At 45.3% G+C, this 17,993-nt stretch overlaps 1 protein-coding gene across 2 annotated transcripts in view; it reads right to left on the bottom strand.

Moving 5' to 3' along the window:
• The window catches only part of LOC111861371 (synaptotagmin-5), a 78,271-nt gene that overhangs the window by 6,023 nt on the left and 54,255 nt on the right, over positions 1–17,993 (bottom strand). Inside the window, exons 1-7 of one of the 2 annotated variants that reach the window (XM_033750295.1) lie at positions 11,116–11,913; positions 8,595–8,804; positions 6,110–6,692; positions 3,901–4,091; positions 2,955–3,074; positions 1,936–2,056; positions 254–402 (exon numbers count right to left, since the gene is read on the bottom strand). In XM_033750295.1, the coding sequence (XP_033606186.1) occupies positions 254–402; positions 1,936–2,056; positions 2,955–3,074; positions 3,901–4,091; positions 6,110–6,692; positions 8,595–8,804; positions 11,116–11,223 (1,482 nt within the window). In that variant the 5' untranslated portion in view covers positions 11,224–11,913. Of the gene's footprint in view, positions 1–253; positions 403–1,935; positions 2,057–2,954; positions 3,075–3,900; positions 4,092–6,109; positions 6,693–8,594; positions 8,805–11,115; positions 11,914–17,993 lie in introns of those variants that run through there. The other variant, XM_033750294.1, reaches the window with a different exon arrangement.

The raw sequence follows: 17,993 nt of genomic DNA, 5'->3' as shown, positions 1-17,993 counted from the left end.
GTGGTGTCAGCAGCAGCCTACAGAGTTCTCTGCAGAAAGGATCCATCAGCCAGTGTGTCAATGTGTTTCCTGCCTCAATGCTCACAAGAATATTTGTAATGGCCTCTATTCCTTCACCCAGAACAATCCTTGCAAACAGGTTTTCATTTGAACCAGCCTCAAAGATAAATCAAAACCTTACTTAGTAAAGCCTGTTAGCCTGTTTTCTCCAAATATACTTTCATCTTTTGTCTTTAAAGGGCATGCTTCTCACCTCGACTGCAGCATTTGATAGATTTGAAGAAGCCAGGTTGAAAGTAAGTGCTTCATTCCACACTGGGTTGCAGGTGCTTTTCCGGGCAGCTGTTTTCTTTTTCTTCACCCTCTTCCCGCCACTAAGAAGGTAAACTTTGACAAATGGATCTAAAACAATACAGGTGAGTCGCAATTTGAATGGAAAAGATGAACCAAACTTGAAATATTCACATTTACAGTGTTCACAAGGCTGTCTTTCCTTTTAGATTCTGGTCTTCTGGGTTATGACACCATGTAGTCTTATGGGTGGTTGCCAATATTTCAAAGGAACATTCTTCCTCACTCTTCATTTATACTGCTTCTCCTGAATGTTGATAACCAGACTGCAGTGGTAAATCCCAGAATACCATAACCTAAACTGTGCCATCCAGAAAACCTCGAGTCTTATATCCTTTCCTCTTGTCTCAAGCACTGTTATTAAGAACCAATAATTCTGTATCATATGTCCAGATCATGTGCTGGCCTGTGGTGTGCTCTCAACATGGCGCTTAGCACATGCCTTCCTTGCTCCTGTCGCCTTTCCTAAGCCATCATCCTTTGTCAAAAGCTACCTCTGAGTTTCAGGATCACTACCAATGTCCCATGGGACAAGTAAGGATTTTTTCCAAATTATAGTCTGGTTTCTGCTTCTAAAATAGTTCTTCCATAGGGAAATTGACCTACACTATGCCTAACTAACTCCACAGACATGAGCTCTTCTTGAGAAGCCACGAATTCTGCAGTTACTCAAGAATTTCCCAACATTTTATGGAACCTGGAGGTTCCTTACTGTGTTCACAAGAGCCATCCACTGGTCCCTATCCTGAGCCAGATCAATCCAATCCATATCAATTCATCCTATCTCCCTAAGATCCAGTTTAATATTATGTACCCACTTATGTCTTGGTCTTCCTAGTGGTCTCTTTCCTTCTGGCTTTCCCACCAAAATTCTATATGCATTCCTCTTCGCCCAATTCGTACTACATTCCCTGCCCATCTAAAGAGCACAATTTATGAAGCTCCTCATTATGCAGGTTTCTCCAACCTCCTGTCACCTCATCCCTCTTCCTCCCTGCCCTCAAACACCTTCAGTCTACGTTCCTCCCTTAATGTCAGAGACCAAGTTTCACTCTTACACAGAACCACAGGCAAAATTTTAGTTCTGTGTATTCTAATTTTTATGTTTTTAAACAGCAGATGAGAAGACAGAAGGTTCTGGACTGAATGGCAGCAAACATTACCTGAAATCAATCTCCTCTTAATTTCCTCTATGTCTCTCTCCATTGAGTTGTAGTTGCAGATGGGATGTGAACTTTTGGTCTCATGGCACAGATCCATGTGGCCATATTTTACTCTATTTGTGTTACTTCCTGATCTGTATTTAATATAATACTTACTGTTATTTCCAATAATACATTTCTCTGTCATCTGAAATTCTTTCCACCTTGGATGTTTCATGCTCAATTATTTAGCAGTTATCTGTTGCACTTGGTCCACGACACACAAGTGCAGGACCAGATAACTTTATATGCCCTTTATGGGCACTAAGTATATTGCAACATTTCTGAATATGATTTCACACTCCTCACAACATTAGCTGATGTCTCCTCGTTGCCCAAAACTCCACATGTCTCTGTACTTAATATTTCTTGCCATGCTTACCTATGTTATCTTTATCCTGGGGCAGGAACAAGTTTCGTGCCTTGAGCAACACAACAGTGAGTCTCTCAGCAGATGGCAGGTAGCTCAGTGACAGGAGCACTTCCTGCATCTCTTCTGGAGGCTGCAATAAAGAAGTGTGGGACATTTAATTGTGTCAGTGCCGTGTGGAGGAAGTTAGGAATTACATGCACAGCATAACAATTATGGCACAACTCTCAAAAACAGTTATTGGAAAATTGTGTTGGGCATCAAATGTGTGTTTCATTTTTTTTCTGAACCTTCATTCCAAACGTTCTTCACTGCAATAAATATTTAGTGAGTTGCATTCAAGACACATGAAGAGGCACAAGTAGATCTTAGTGCAAAGTGTTCATTATTGTTGTCTGCTTTCATCCAGTACTATTGAGCTGATGAAGCTTAGCAAAAGTCCTGAACATTACATTACATATAAATCCATTCAGTGATGTTACGAGTCGTTACAGGCAGACGGACAGACATGGTGAAGCTAATATAGAATTTTTGCTACTTTTCGTTGTATGCCAAAAACTGACTGCTTTAGGCTAACAGAGACATTAGTTGCTATAGTAGCCTGTAAAAAAAGAAAGTACAAGCACTTAATATTAACCCTATAAGTTACAGGTGTCATAAATTCTGTTCTTTAAAGATATTTTTTATTTTTAATCTGGAAAATAATTGTAAATACAAAAAAGTCACAGGCAATGCCCATCTGGACCCCTTTAAAAATAGAGCTATACCTGATAGCAAATGACATCTGTTGGCATTTTATCCAAACTACATAAACAAGAAACATTTGGAGGGAATTTTTTCCTACATTTTTAGTTCTTATGGGGTTTTATATATATTATTTATCCAGAAAAATCTAAAATGTTGGTGTGACACTGTAATAATTATGGTAGATCACTGCACAAATTTATGTTAACAACAAACTAATCTGTGACACCCTCCCCGAACATGATTCTATGGCTGCAATATAATCACATGAACATCAAAAGTAATACCTTCTTGTTTTTGGTGATCTCGCCCCAAACTTCCACATCTGATGCAACATCAAATTCATCCATACTCATACACACCTCACCCACAACATCATTGCGTGAGAATCGGTCATAATCAAAGACCTGGAACAATGAAGATGCCATCAGATGCAAGTTCAGAATTCAGTGGGTTGCCACTGTTCTCAGAAACAACAAGGGGTTTTGAGTAGAAGTCATAAAGCCTACTTCTGTGTGCATGTGTACACATACATCTATGCATATGCATATGCACGCACACACATACACACACAACTTTCCTGTCTATTTCATGTTTCCTACTGTGGACTTCATAGAGAATGTTTACAGATATAACAGAATTTATTCTACAGCCTTTCCAATATGTACAGTAGTGACTGATGTTAAAGGTATGTGCAAGTACTGCATTACAGTTTCTTGATCCAATTCAAATTCTCATTCTTAAGCTTTTTTTAAACCTTTAAAGCCCAGTGGTCAATATATATACATACCAAAAGCGTTAACACACTAAAACTCTGCATTGTGCCCACAGAGTGTATCTGTGTGTTCCGCATGGTTCTCACAATAAATAGCAACTGTTTCCCTAAACAGAATTAACCGGTTAGGCTCTGTAGCGGAGACATAGTGTGTTTCCTGTGAGGTACAGACTGGATTTGTATATATTACTCAAAAGAAATACATTCTTTTAAAGGGTTAATTACAAGAGTAACATTAATTTCTTGATTTGAGTGTTAATTCTTCTATAAAGTTTCAAATACTATATACAGTGATACTGAGAAGGGAAGCAACTCTATCCTAAGAATGGCCACTTCTGTATGACATTAAATAAAGGCTAACTGCATTAAATTTGTATAGGCTCAAGTTAAGACTTAAGTGGTGCTACAATGACTGAAGTTGGAATAGGAACTGGAACTACTAGTCTACACCTCCCTACCTGCAGGACCAGAGTTTTGTCCTGTAAGTCTTGGTCTGACACAGGAAACTTAAAATGCTGATCGAAGAAGGGGTTAGGATCATTCCGGTGAATTGTTGTCTGCCTCTTGCGATTGTCTACTGCAGGAACAAGGCTCAAACGCACATAAGGGTCATTGAAGCCACCCTGATCACTTCCTGCAAGGTCATGAGCTGTGAACAAAATGTCATCTGGTGTTACCCATGCCCTCCAACTCATCTGCTCATGTCTAATCACAACACCGTGAAGAAATATTCATGCATTCCAAACTTTGGACTGGGTTGGAGGTGTGTGGTCTGCTTCATACTCCAGTCATATTTACTCCTGTGTGATTCTGCAAAGGGAATTTTCTTTTAATCACCAGTTGTAGTTACCAGACCTCCCAGCCATCCAGAATCCTATTCAACACATGATGGATGCTGCTTCACCTAGTGTGAAGAGTACTGAGCATGAGTGTGACCACAAATCCACCACCTAAAACTCAGGCTGAGGATACACATGGCATTACCTCCATAACTATTCACACAAACTAATAAACTGAAGTACTTGTAAAACATCCACATTTCTCATGATTATAATTAAGGGGCAAGTTTAGGGATTCTGTCACCTGTTACCCTTTTCACTTGTTCACTATGCTGTCTTATATAATAATTTATAATAGGTCAAAGGCAAAGTTGTTTCTGTGCTTAATTAATCAAGCACCACGTCATGAAGATGTGTGGGTGAGAGGAGGTATAGCTCCAACATTCTTGACCTTGGTACTAGATCGAGTTGAGTTATCAGCCTCATGACTCAGCCAATTTGCTCCCAGTACTCACTGTATGAAGAAGAAACAACCTTTTGCCCTTCACAGGAATCGAACCCTGGCTATCAAGTCTACAGCCCATCGTCATACTGACTGAACTACCACAGCCCCTATAATAATTTATTTGTAGTTTAAATTAAGTACCTGTAATTACTCTTTTAACATCTTAACTTCTCTCATTGCCCAGTTGAGTAGAATTTGCTACTGATTTCTGGAATCACACACATAAAGTTACTTGCTTGTGACAAGCTGTATTTAATACTCATATTTCACTTCCTTCAAGATGGTTGTTACTGTTGCCAAGAGAAACTCAAATCTCATTATCAGGGTGTCATTCAAATTTAACATGACACAGTATAGGATAACGTATAACCCATAACCATGATGTTGCATTTTAGCATCCTGGTACACTACTTTATCATTTGATATACGTATATGCACACAAACACATTCTTCTGTTCAGCTTCCTGTGTGGTTTCCAGTTTAACCATTCTTATTTCACATCCTTCTACCACTACACGACATGTTTTGGTCTCACAGGGACCATCATCAGGTTGGTATGCTGTTGGCACACTGATAATGCACCACACATTAAATTCTGTATTCTTGCACAAAATATTTTTCTTTATTTTGATCAAAAGAATGGACACTGCCACATAAAAAGACACTCTTTCAAACTTGGACTGACAAATAACCCAACTTGTGAAAGGTGTCTAGAAGAGGATGAATCAGCCACACATATCTTATGTGATTGTGAGGCCATACCTTATTTAAGATCTCATCAGCTGTGACAGTTCTTTATGGAACCAAGTGACTATCGTAATTCCCCCATAAATGAAGTCCTACATTTCATTTGAAGCGTAGGATTAATAAAGGGTCAATCAAAGGGGAGGCACAATAGACCACTGAAGGTTACAGTGCAAGGGAGGGATTTCATGGCCAACCCCCTTTACATACATACAGTGATCAAAAGAAGGACATGAAACAGGAGCTCTACAGAAAGCTGCGTTTCTGTACATATTGTCACGGGTATATCAAGCACTGATCTTCAGTTCTTCACTACAGAAAGTGATGATTAACAGTCATAACAGGGCCATGCCATTGCTCAAGTGGTTAGTCGCTGGCTTCCCACCGCGGCGGCCCGGGTTCGATCCCGGGTCTAGTCAAGTGGGATTTGTGGTGGACAAAGTGGCGCTGGGGCAGAATTTCTCCGAGTACTTCGGTTTCCCCTGCCAATCTTCATTCCACCAATTGCTCCACAATCACTCTCACCTATCATCTGGGGCTGGTACAATAGGCCAGAAGTGGCCGCAGTACAAGGGACTTAGCCCCACCCCACTAGCAATAAAAAAACAGTCATAACAGACACTCAGGATCAGGTCTTACCTTCAATAAGATGAACATGAAGGTCTGATCTATTGAAGTCATACTTGAGCCTGAGATGAAGTCTTCCTAGACTTGGTCCTCCTCTCCGGCTTCCTAGGAACAGTGGACCATCCCGACGCTGGTACAGGTCCGGCTGCAGGGCCCCTAGTGGTGAGGCAGGTGGTGCTGGGGGGTCAGATGCCAGTGGCCTTGAAGGTATGGGAGGAATCAGCAAGGGAGACAGGCATCTGGAAATGGCTGCACCTCTGGGTGACTGTGGAGGTACTGGCGAGTTACACACTGATGAGGCTGAACCGCGGTCAGTAAGGGAGGCGAGGGATGACTGTGATGGGGATGGGGTTCGAAGGTCCCCTGTGGAGCCACAGAAAGCAGAGGAGGCGCCACCAGGGGAGGAGCACCGCATGTCCAGAGAAGCAGCCCGATGGCATGAGGCGGGAGATGGAGAGCGACTCGGATTGTTACTGGGTGCTGAGCCTGGGTCTGTGGACTGCACTGTGTGGAGATGATGCAGTGCTGACGAACTGGTGGTTCGGCCATCTGGTGCAAATGTCCTTATCTGTGGTGAGGAACCCCGATGACCCTGCTGAAAGACAAGGTCAGGTTAGGAAGCTGTTCAAATTTGAAAAAAGCACTGTACTCAGAATATTGTCATGTGATTGACTACACATGGGATTTTGACTGGTAACTGGATTTACTGAACACTTACAGAATGTATCTACAAATAACTAAGAAATCTCACCGAGTTACACACTCAAATGACCACTGTAACTACAGCACACATAAATTCTTCTCAGTCTTCACTAGCCGTTGCCTGGTAGAGGCTTCCAAAGGTGAACGTTCCCTTTCCTCAGGGTTCCCGAACTGTCTCCGGCCTCAGCTACCAGCTTCTCACTTCTCACTTCTCACAACTGTAGCACAAAGAACGTTTCTTCCATTATTGCGTATTCTCTCGTTGCCGGAAAAAAACGTGTCCACAGAGCTGTTCCCTAGCAATGGCTGTTATCCTGTTGCCCGTTTACACAGCTGTTACTGGAAATGGGCCTACATATCACAATGTATTTTCCCTGCATTCCGTTAAATACTCGCGGTGTCAAGCAAGACAGCAGGTGCACAGAAAGCGTAACAATTGTGAAGCGGTCCTCCATTTCGTTACAATCCGGCGTCATAAGCCGCTAGACCACAATATGAAACTAACTCTGTGGTGTGCGGCTTTTCTTGTAGGGGAAAAGTTGTCTCTGTGCTTAATTAATTAAGCACCATGCCGTGAAGACGTGTGAGGGAGTGGATGTATTGCTTCACCATTCTTGACTTGGGCACTAGACGTAAGTGAGTGGTCAGATTCAGCTCCCCGCGCTACCCATTGGATAGGAGGCTGGGTTGGTCCCAGGGCCGGTCTGGACGCTATGGAAAAGACACAAATCTCGCCATGCCGAGAATCGAATCCAGGTCATCCAGCCCGTCGTTATATCAACTCCTCAACTTTCTTCTTGAAATTCATACTCCTTCATCAAGAAATTTCCTGTTTTTATGAATCTCGGACACTCATTACCACTCTCGAAAACTGTCGCAGTTGTGAGCCTATTCTGAATTCTGGTCTACTGAGTTGGACTCGAGGAGATAGCTGGTTCCTCAAGAAACGATGGTGACCGCGTGTGACACAACATGGTGTCGCAATTCAGAAATACATATTTCACTAAGGGCAATTTTAATATTATCCTCCTTCAAGGCTTACCGATCAACGCTTTATACATACTGAGGAAGCTGCCTCAGGCGGTAGCGTGTCTCAGTGTTTAAGATGACAGGCTGGAATTTCGACCAGGAAACCAACTATCCTGGATAATGGCTCTCGTGGTTTTCTTCGGTCACGCCAGGCGAATGCCGGGATAGTACCTTCAAAAAGGCCACTGCCGCTTCCTTCCACATCCTTTCCAATTCATCATTCATTAATAATCCCCACTGACTGGGTTGCCAAAAAGGTAAATCCCCAGGCATGTATCCTGGTGGTGCTCATTACTAAACTCGGCTAGAACCTCGGCCCTCCTGATTGAAGCTTCTAGTGTTTTTCCTCAGTTTCTCCAGGAAAATTCCGGAATAATATTTCGACTGAGTCACAAACGCTTCCTTTCCAATTCTATCCAAACCATTCATCAATCGAAGAGTGATATCTTCTGGGATATAACATACTGCAGTCCGTTTATAGTCAACAGACGTTTCGGAGGAACATATCGCCTCTATATTCAGGGTCAAAGAATAAGCAGGGGAAGAAACCAGCGTGAAAGCAAGCAGAGCTCTGAAGATTGAGGCGTTATGCTCCTCTGAAACCTTTGTTGACTTTCAATGGACTACACGGCGTTATATCTTAATAACCACCAATGTGAGAAGCTCCAATCCTACAATTCAACTCTGCACAGCCTGAGCTCCGAAAATGTCGTTAAATAAAACCATGCGTGCTACATGTCCCGCCCATCTGAGTCCAGTTAGTTACCTGTCTGGAGGCGCTGCTGTCCAGGCTGCCCTGAGAGGACACGGACGGAGTTCTGGCCAGGTGGGGCTGGCCCCCCGGATAAGACTTGGACTGATGAGTCAGAACCGGTGAGGCGTCCAGAGGGGACCTCATGAGGTCAGGGTTCACAGAATGTGGCGCCACCGTCTGGGCAGGCTGTACGGCGTGCTGCTCCTTCGCCACGTTGAATTCCTTCAAGAACAAGATATACACCCTTCCTCAAAAGCTGACAGTTGCTCAGCTAGTCAAGAAATCCCACCACCAATCATAGAATACCACTACTATGTTCACAATGGTCTCCATCATGAGCTATATGAATCTAATTAGCACCCTCTTCAACCATTTTGGAAAAGAACAGAAATAACAGTAGAAGAAAAGGGGGGAGGGAAAGTAGTGGAAGAAATGAAAGACACTTATTTGGTGGTGGGGGGCAGTAAAAGCATATTTTTTTCATAAGTTTCCTAGGCTTGGCCCACTCGTCCCTCTGACAAGGGCAGGGTGGAAATGAAGACGTTAGGGTGGTTAGAGCCAGTGGTCGCGGGATTGTGATTTTCAGAATTAGTGTCGAATTGTATTGACAGGATTTAGTGCGGAGTGCATGGGACCTGACGCGTGTAAGTCGGCAGGGCTGCATGAGATGCACACAGTAACTTGGGAACCATCTCAGCATTTGCTTAAAGGCGCAGGAAACATAAGAAAACTCTGTGTTGAGATGGCCGGTCGGAGGACCTTCCGGATGCTTACTCTGTATAGGCTTATATTATAAAAACCAACTGGTAATTGCTGTTTTGGGAAATAATCACTGTTCGCTGCAAGAAAATTGAAAGGTATGATTTTGCCGTAGCCTCTGATGGTATGATGTTCATATGAAATTTAGTAAAAAATCAGTTAAGTGGAGGACATACGGACAGGTACGAAACACAGACAGCACGGTGATCTCATTAATCCATTTTTTAAAGGAACTTACTGGATAAATCAGTTACTAGTATATCGCCTAGCCTCTGCGGCAACTTCTCCTACGTCTATGCTTGGCGTGTAGCCTAATAGTGTCTTACAGGCGTTCTGTGCATTGCATAGGAGTCAAGCCGAAATGGGTACGGATGCTTCATCATACTGGTCTAGTATTCAGACGGTTCTTGTTTCGATCCCAACGGTCGCCACTCCTCTCAAAATAATAATAATAAAAAAGAATAATTACAAATCTGTCAGCATGAAGAAGGGCTGAGAAGAAAATCTCGGAACTTTTACTGAGACTTACACAGCGATGCCGTCGCACCTCAGACTATATGGCGTCGAACGGTAGGATGACGGGTGGGTAATGAATCGAAAAGGAGTCTTAAGCAAGCCGTCTTGGCTTTAATTGAGGTACTATTTCGGAATAGTCAGTGGCCCTGCCGCTATGCCAGGCTGTTCGAACGTTTCGAAGGAATATACTGTTCCATTTTTTCAAATAGAGACGCGATGGAGGCAATATATTCCGCCGAAAAGTTGGTGAACACCTACAAGAGTATACGGTGTCATAACTCAGAAGAACACATTATGGTGCCGAGACGTGAGCACATGCCCAGTTTCCTGTCCATTTATTTCTAGGTCACTGTCCCTTCTAGCATTGAAGCGTGAGTTACGTCCACCGCCTCGAGCGTCCAGTGAAGGATTTTATTGTTTCCGTTATGGTCTCGGAGGGGGGGAGGGTGCTTTTTAATGACGTCACGCGGTCGATAAGGAAGAAGACAGAGAGATGTACACAGAGCAGGGTGATGCGTTGTGCCCCCTGACATTTAGAGCGCCGTCCTTACCCCTGACTCCAGGTAAGCATTGGGCATGCGCAGTTCATGGAATTAACATTAAATTGACAGCCTCTTATCGTTGACAACCACTGTACTTCCGACAGGATATTACAATTTGGAATCTCAACATACGTTCATAAACAAGAGGTACAATGCTGCCTGACTTGGGGTCCACGTACAGTGAGGGACATACTGGGCATGAAATTTACCCAGTTCTCATAATCGATGTTTCGGACTAGCTTATCGACTGCATCTTCTGGATCCCCTTTACTTGCTGCCTAAGGCTTCCTGGGCCTACTCATTGACACTGAAGATGGAGGCGATATGTTCCTTCAGAACGTCAGCGGAACTGCCACTAAATTCATAGCAAGTTTATCACATATACCCAAAATCCATTAATTGGCGTGCCACATTAAACCTACGGACGGACAGACATGTTCAATTTACAAGTCTATGAGGAATTACTTTCACGGCTCTGGGCTCCACCCAGCCTCCTATTTAATGGGTACCGTGGTCTCTTTTCCCGGCGGTAAAGCGGACGGGGCGTGAAAGTGACCACTCACCCGCATCTACGGTACCGAGGTCAATAAACGGTGGAGTTATGCCTCCACTCTCCCATGTCTTCATGGCGTAGTGCTTAACTAATTAAGCACAGCGACAGCTTAACTTTCTTACTTATGACGGACGTAAAATGGCAGAGTCCTAACTGTACCCACCTGTGTTTTGTGGGTACTCCGCTCCTTAGCCATCCGCGCCCATGTCTCCAGCCCCTTGTGGGTGATCCAACACCCGGCGGGGCCCAATCCGCCACCACTCATATTCATCCAAAAGGGTTCAGGCGTGTTGACACAATGACCCCAATATTTCCAAACAAGAAGGGATTATGTACACGTTTTTCCACTGTGTGGTGTGGCCCACGGAATAGAAACAGTTCCTTAGTATTCCGGATTGCTAGGCCGCTTCGCCATTGGTGTCCGAACACTTCATCACAATCAGTTCACTTCGTTGAAACTTTTCAGTGTGTTCAATTCGTGTTTTCTTTATATGATACAGAAACTGTATTAACAAGCCTGCATGCGCTGATATCTATACATCACAGCAAGGAAGATGATTGTCTTTTGTTATCAAAACATACATCTGAAATTCTATTTAAAAGTCAGTTATGTTTTTTCTTTCTGTTTTGCTTCTAAGCGAAAATCTAATAAATAGGACCGCGTACGTTACAAACACACACACACACACACGAGATGAACATAACCTCTAACGAATTATGTTGTCGCAAAACAAATACAATCTAATATTGCAACAGTACACGTGCGTACGGCGATACAGACTGATTAACACGTCTATTCTGGTGCTTCCAGGAAACTGTCCTGGGCTTCCAGTGCCATCAAAAGTCCTGTCTGCATAAGTATTCATCCTGAGGCGGCTTGTCGCACGGCAGAACACAGCACGTTGTGTACGCTCCGGACATGTTCACAGAGCCACCGCGGCGACCGCACCCACCATCTGCGATGTGGAGGACTGCCCTCGGTTCCGATGAGTGGATCGGCCGCCCGCTCTGGCGGACGGGGCTGGCGGGGAGGATTCAACAGGTTGCGACGTAACTGGCCTGGACCTGCCTCGGTGCACAGCCCCGCTATCTCGCTCTCTCGCTCTCTCGGTCTCTCTCCGGAGCGGCGAGTAACATATCTCTCTTTACATTATGCGCCGCGCTCACCGTTCCGTACGGCCATCGAGCCCCCACCCCACCCCCCGCCATCCATTTCACATTTTCCTTGCAGAGTTCGGAATTCTCCAAGCCTAAACTAATTTCACTGCGCGGGATAACAGTGATAACAGTCCGCCAGCTACTCATATTTCACAGAGCCCGCAGGTTCATTGCCATGTTCACAACAGCCCGCCACTCTCAAGAGATAAATGGATCTAGTCCACACACTCTCCGTAAAGTTGCCCCTGTGCTTAACTAGTTAAGCACTACGCCAAGAAGACGTGTCAGAGTGAGGAGGTATAGCTCTACAAGTCTTGACTTTGGCATTAGATGGGGGTGAGTGGTCAGCTTCACGCCCCAGCCTCTTTACCTTCTATGAAGTCGCCCCCAGTACCCAGTGGATAGGAGGCTGGGTGAGACCCACAGCCGGTCAGGACACTGCGGAGAAGAAAGAAATCTTGTCCCTTCCGGGAATTGAAGCCCAGCCGTCCAGCCCATAGTCAGTCGCTATACCGATAGCGCTTTCCCGGCTCCTCACACATACAAAACAACAGGTAAAATCACACAATTATTTACGGTGTATGACGCCGTGTAGTCGGGTAGAAGACTAAATTTTAACAGAATGCACTACCCCAAGTTGAGGGCCGGACAGTGCCTGAAGCAGTCGGTAACCTGACCATCTCACACAGAACAGATGCACGTGGAGCTGACACCACAGCGACAGCGATAGTCAACTTGATTAGCATCATGCCATGGAGGCGAATGGAGGTATAGCTCCACGCATTCTTAGCCTATTGTTTCATTATTTTGCGGCGTTGCCAGTATCTAGACTGTATATCGTGGAATGGGAGACTGATCAATAAACTGGAAATAATCTGGAAGGAGGAGGCCATGGCCCAATAGGGGAACTGTCCTGACTCAGGAAAACCATAAAAATCAGAGAAGCAGTGCCCCTGCTGACACTCGAAGCGAGCACATCTCGAATACAAGTCCAGACCGTTTCCACTACGGCAACCCGCCCTGTTTCCAAATCTAGGCGAGAGACGGGCGCGTGAGTGAGTCATCTTCACGCCCCGACCGCATTTACGCCGGGTACTAACTGTGTATGAGGTTGGGTGGGTCCCAGACCTGGTGCGGTCGCGGTAGCTAGTAGAAATATATCTACACCTGCCGAGAATGGTTGTCCAGTCCGTAGCCAGTTACTACTCTGACTGAGCTACCCCTGTTCCCTCTAAGACGCATAATATCGATATATTTTGTAAAGGTTTCCGACCACGCCCATCTCCGGCCTCTCCCTCTCCCTCTCTTCCGCCCACACTTACTGAGGCCTTTTCTCTCCACGCCCAATTCTCCTCTCTAAATGATATAAACGGCAGTGGATGTGGATGGGGGAGCGAGGGGCTATGTGCTCTGCGGGTGATCCTAAAGAAGAGGCAAACACGTGGCTCAGGTTACGTCGCTTGGCGCCCATACTCGGTGTCTGCATGTAGGTTACAACCACGACAGTAAGGCCAAACATTGGCCCATAAGAGATCAGCTCATTACGGGGTCAAATACGGATACAACGAGGGCCCATGGGCTGGACGGTCGGGGTTCACTTCCTTCCAGACGAGCTATGGGGTCAACCAAACCTCATCGCCAATGGCTATCGGGGGCTATTTCCCCGGCAGTAAAGCGGCCGGGGCGTGAAGCTGACGGCTCATCTCCACCTAATACCGAAATCAAGAATGGTAGACATATACCTCATCTTCCCCATACGTCTTCATGGCGTGTTGCTTAATTAAGCACAGGGACAACTTAACTCTTACCTTACGGGATCAAATGAAAGCCAAATAAAGTCCCTAAGCGCAATACTTTCCGTTCAGTGACATAAGGAAATGATGAGTTTAATAAATTGCTATGTACACATCTGCAGTTGTTTATTCTCTTGCAAAATGAGTATGAGTATGATTATGAGGGGTGAGCCATAGAAACCGGCCCTCGCACTGCGACCTTCAGTAATCTATTGTACTTCCCCTTTGGATCAACCTTTTATTAATCCTACACTTCGAATGAAATGTAGGACTTTATTTATGGGGGCGTCATAAAAGTCACTTGGTTCCATGAAGAACTGACCCAGGTGGCGATATCTTACGTAAGCTATAGCCTCACAATCCCATAAGATGTGTGTGGCTGATTCATCTTCTTGTAGGCACCTCTCACAAGCTGGGTCCTCTGTCAGTCCCAGTTTGGAAAGGTGTCCTTTTAGGTGGCAGTGTCCTGTAAGTAATCCTACCACCCACCTTAATTAATTAATTAATTAAATAATTCGCTTAGTGGGGGGTGGAGTCCAACTGGGTCCACTCGGCACGGCGGCCACTGATTGGCCTATTGTAGCCTGCCCCGGGTGATTATGATGATGGAGAATTTGGTGGAATGAAGATTCGCAGGGGAAACCGAAGTACTCGGAGAAAACCAGCCCCAGCCCTACTTTGTCCACCACAAATCCCAATTGACCAGACCCGGGATCGAACCCGGGTCACCGCGATGAGAAGCCTACCACCCATCTTAGTTGATCTCTGTTTAATTTTAACAGGTCCCTCGTTCTCTTGGCAGAGGGTCGTGATATAAATCCTTTTGCATGTTTGAGTCCAGTTGTGGATTCCCAGTGGTTTTTGTGATTTCTGTTAGTCCAGTCTCTGATCACTTTCTTGGCAACTCCAATTGAGATGCTGCAGGCTGGTTCAGGTCCTATTAACGGTTGTTCAATCCTGTTCTTGCCAGCTGATCTGCGGTTTCATTCCCAGCAATACCCTCATGGCCTGGCACACATATCAGCTGAACTCTGTTATGTCTGGCCAGTTGTATGAGGGATTGGTGGCAATCCCAAACCAATTTTGAAGTGATTTGGTGTGTAGCAAGTGCTATAATTGCAGCTTGACTATCTGATAGAATATACTAGATATTCCTATTTTTGTAGTTTCTATCTAAATTCTCAACTGCGCATGCCTTAATGGCATACACGTCTTGCAAAGTGAAATTTGACGACTTAATCTTTCAAGGACCAGTGGTTATTATATGTACGAACTCCTTTAACTCTGCATTCTGCCCACACAGTGTATCTGTGTGTTCAGTATGATTCTCACAATAAACAGCGACTGTTTCCCTAAAGAGCATTAACCGGTTGGTCTCTGTAGCGGTGACGTAATGTGTGTTTCCTGTGAGGTATGGACTGAATTCGTATAATTCAGTCTTTAAGGGTTTAACCTTCCTTTCCGTACCACCACAGATACAGCGTCGAATGGTAGGACAGCTAAATGATGAACTGGAAAGGATTTGGAAGGAAGCGGCAGTAGCCTAATTATATAATATACTTGCAGAGACCGAAGGAAGACATCTCACTCACTCACTCACTCATGGAGCTAAGCCCTTCTTGAGAAGCCGCTAATTCTGCAGGTACTCGAGAATTTCTCAGCTTTTTAAGAAAGCCGAAAGTTTATTACCGTTTTCACAAGAGCCCTCCACTGGTCCCTATCCTGAGCTAGATCAATCCAAGCCATAACATCCCATCCTGTCTCTCTAAGATCCATTTTAATACTGTCCACCCACTTACGTCTTGATCTTCCCAGTGGTCTCTTTCCTTCTGGCTTTCCCACCAATATCCTATATGCATTCCTCTTCTCGTCCATTCGTACTACATGCCCTTCCACCTCATCCTCCTTGACTTGATCTTTCTAATTATACTTGAAGAAGAGTACAAGTTATGAAGCTCCTCATTATGCAGTTTTCTCCAACCTCCTGTTACTTCATCTCTCTTCGTTACAAATATTCTTCTGAACACCCTCAGTCTATGTTTCTTCCTTAATGTCAGAGACCAAGTTTCACACCCATACAAAACCGCAGGCAAAATTATAGTTTTGAATATTCTAATTTTTATGTTTTTGGACAGTAGACGAGAAGACAAAATGTTCTGGACTGAATGGTAGCAAATGCTGAAGGAAGACATACCTGTACATAATTTTATTAAGGACATCCTAGCCCTGGGCCAATAATAATTTTTTGGGGTGGGAGGTAGTTTTAACGACACTGCCAGCAACTGGGCCACACAGCGTCGAAAAATAGGATTTTAGACACAAGATGAATTTTGAAAAAGTTTGGAATGAAGAGACCGTGACTTGATCGGGGTACCGGACGCATTCAGGACAGGCAGTGTCCGAGACGAGATGAGAACCGAGGACTTTGTCTCGCTCGGTGGGCCAGCACAGAGATGTAACAAGTGGAAGATGACATCCCTCTCGAGCCGCAAGAAGCTTCGGTGTGTGGCTTCTGCCGTGAGCTGTGATCCCACCTCTTGAAAGCAATCACCCAATCGCTGAAGCAACGCTAGACACTCAGTCAGACAGCCAGCTGGAGTGAGTGCTCATGGCCTAGCTCGTCGGGGCTCGATCGATCATCGCAAGGGCGGAGCAGCCCCCTGAACGCGGTCATCCCCTTCCCTGGACGTGTCACGCTCCTCAGACGGCACAGCGTCCAACAATGCAAGGATCTAACGGATACTGACGCCGGCTCTGAGGCCCTCAGGCCGGTGAGTGTGAAGCGAGCTGTATTCTGGGACAGGATGAATAGTATACTGCCTCCATCTTCAGGGTCTAAGAGTAAGCCAAGGAAACAGCCAGGTCTCTCTGCTTGCTCGGCTTACAATCCAGATCTGCCGACTGGGCTAGTACGTTCCTTCGAAACGTCGGCGAACTGAATTGAATGGGCTTATTCTTAATGAATAATGAATTGGAAAGGGCGAGGAAGGAAGCGACCGTGGCATAACTTGAGGTGAAATCCCGGGATTTAACTGAAGGGACCGAAGGAGACAACGAGAAACCTCGGCCATGGCAGTCGGTCTGCGGACAGACATTTCAATCAGGGACTTCCCGCATACGAAGCAAGAATCCGTCAGTGGGCCGCGACTTCCGATTCAATGCACTCACTGTGAAACGGATTGGTGGAGGCATGAATACTGCACAAGAGCAGGAATTAGTCACTAAGCTATGAGCTGGACTACCGACGAATCTGGGTTCGATTCTGAGCAGGAGAGACACTATGTCGCTCTTCATCATAGCGTCTACTTCGGCTTTGGGACAAACCAAGCCTCCTATCTAATGAGTACCTGGGGTACAGCGGCCGGGGCGTAAAGCTGACCATTCACCACCACCTGGTTAACGCTTTTGACTTGTATTCGATAGATGACAGGTTCGAATCTCGGCCAGAACACAGGCTATTCTAAGGTTCTCCGTTGTTTTACTTGGTACCTCCAGGCTAATGCTGGGAAAGCGACTTTAATGAGGCCATGAACTCTTCCGTCTGGACCCTCTCCAGTACATAACTGTCTGCATATTCTGCCATTTGACGCCGTTTAGTCTGAGCTGCTGACGGCGACAACTGAAGGCGTGGAACTTCACTGCGGACAGAGACAATTTCAGGCTTGGAACTTCACTGCAGACAGAGACAACTTCAGGCGTGGAACTTCACTGCTGACAGAGACAACTTCAAGCGAGGAATTTCACTGCGGACAGAGACAACTTCAGGCGTGGAACTTCACTGCGGACAGAGAAAACTTCAGGCGTGGAACTTCATTGCATACAGAGACAATTACAGGTGTGGAACTCACTGCGGGCAGAGACAACTTCAGGCGTGGAACTTCACTGAGGACAGAGACAACTTCAGGCGTGGAACTTCACTGGAGAGAAAACTTCAGGCGTGGAACCTCACTGCATACAGAGACAATTTCAGGCGTGGAACTTCACTGCGGACAGAGACAACTTCAGGCGTGGAACTTCACTGCGGGTAGAGACAACTTCAGGCGTGGAACTTCACTGGAGAGAAAACTTCGGGCGTGGAACCTCATAGCGG

This window comes from Cryptotermes secundus, unplaced genomic scaffold, assembly GCF_002891405.2.
Source record: "Cryptotermes secundus unplaced genomic scaffold, Csec_1.0 scaffold289, whole genome shotgun sequence".
NCBI lineage: Eukaryota > Metazoa > Arthropoda > Insecta > Blattodea > Kalotermitidae > Cryptotermes > Cryptotermes secundus.
The sequence above is the reverse complement of the archived record's forward strand: the minus strand, read 5'-3'. Positions and strand labels throughout refer to the sequence as shown.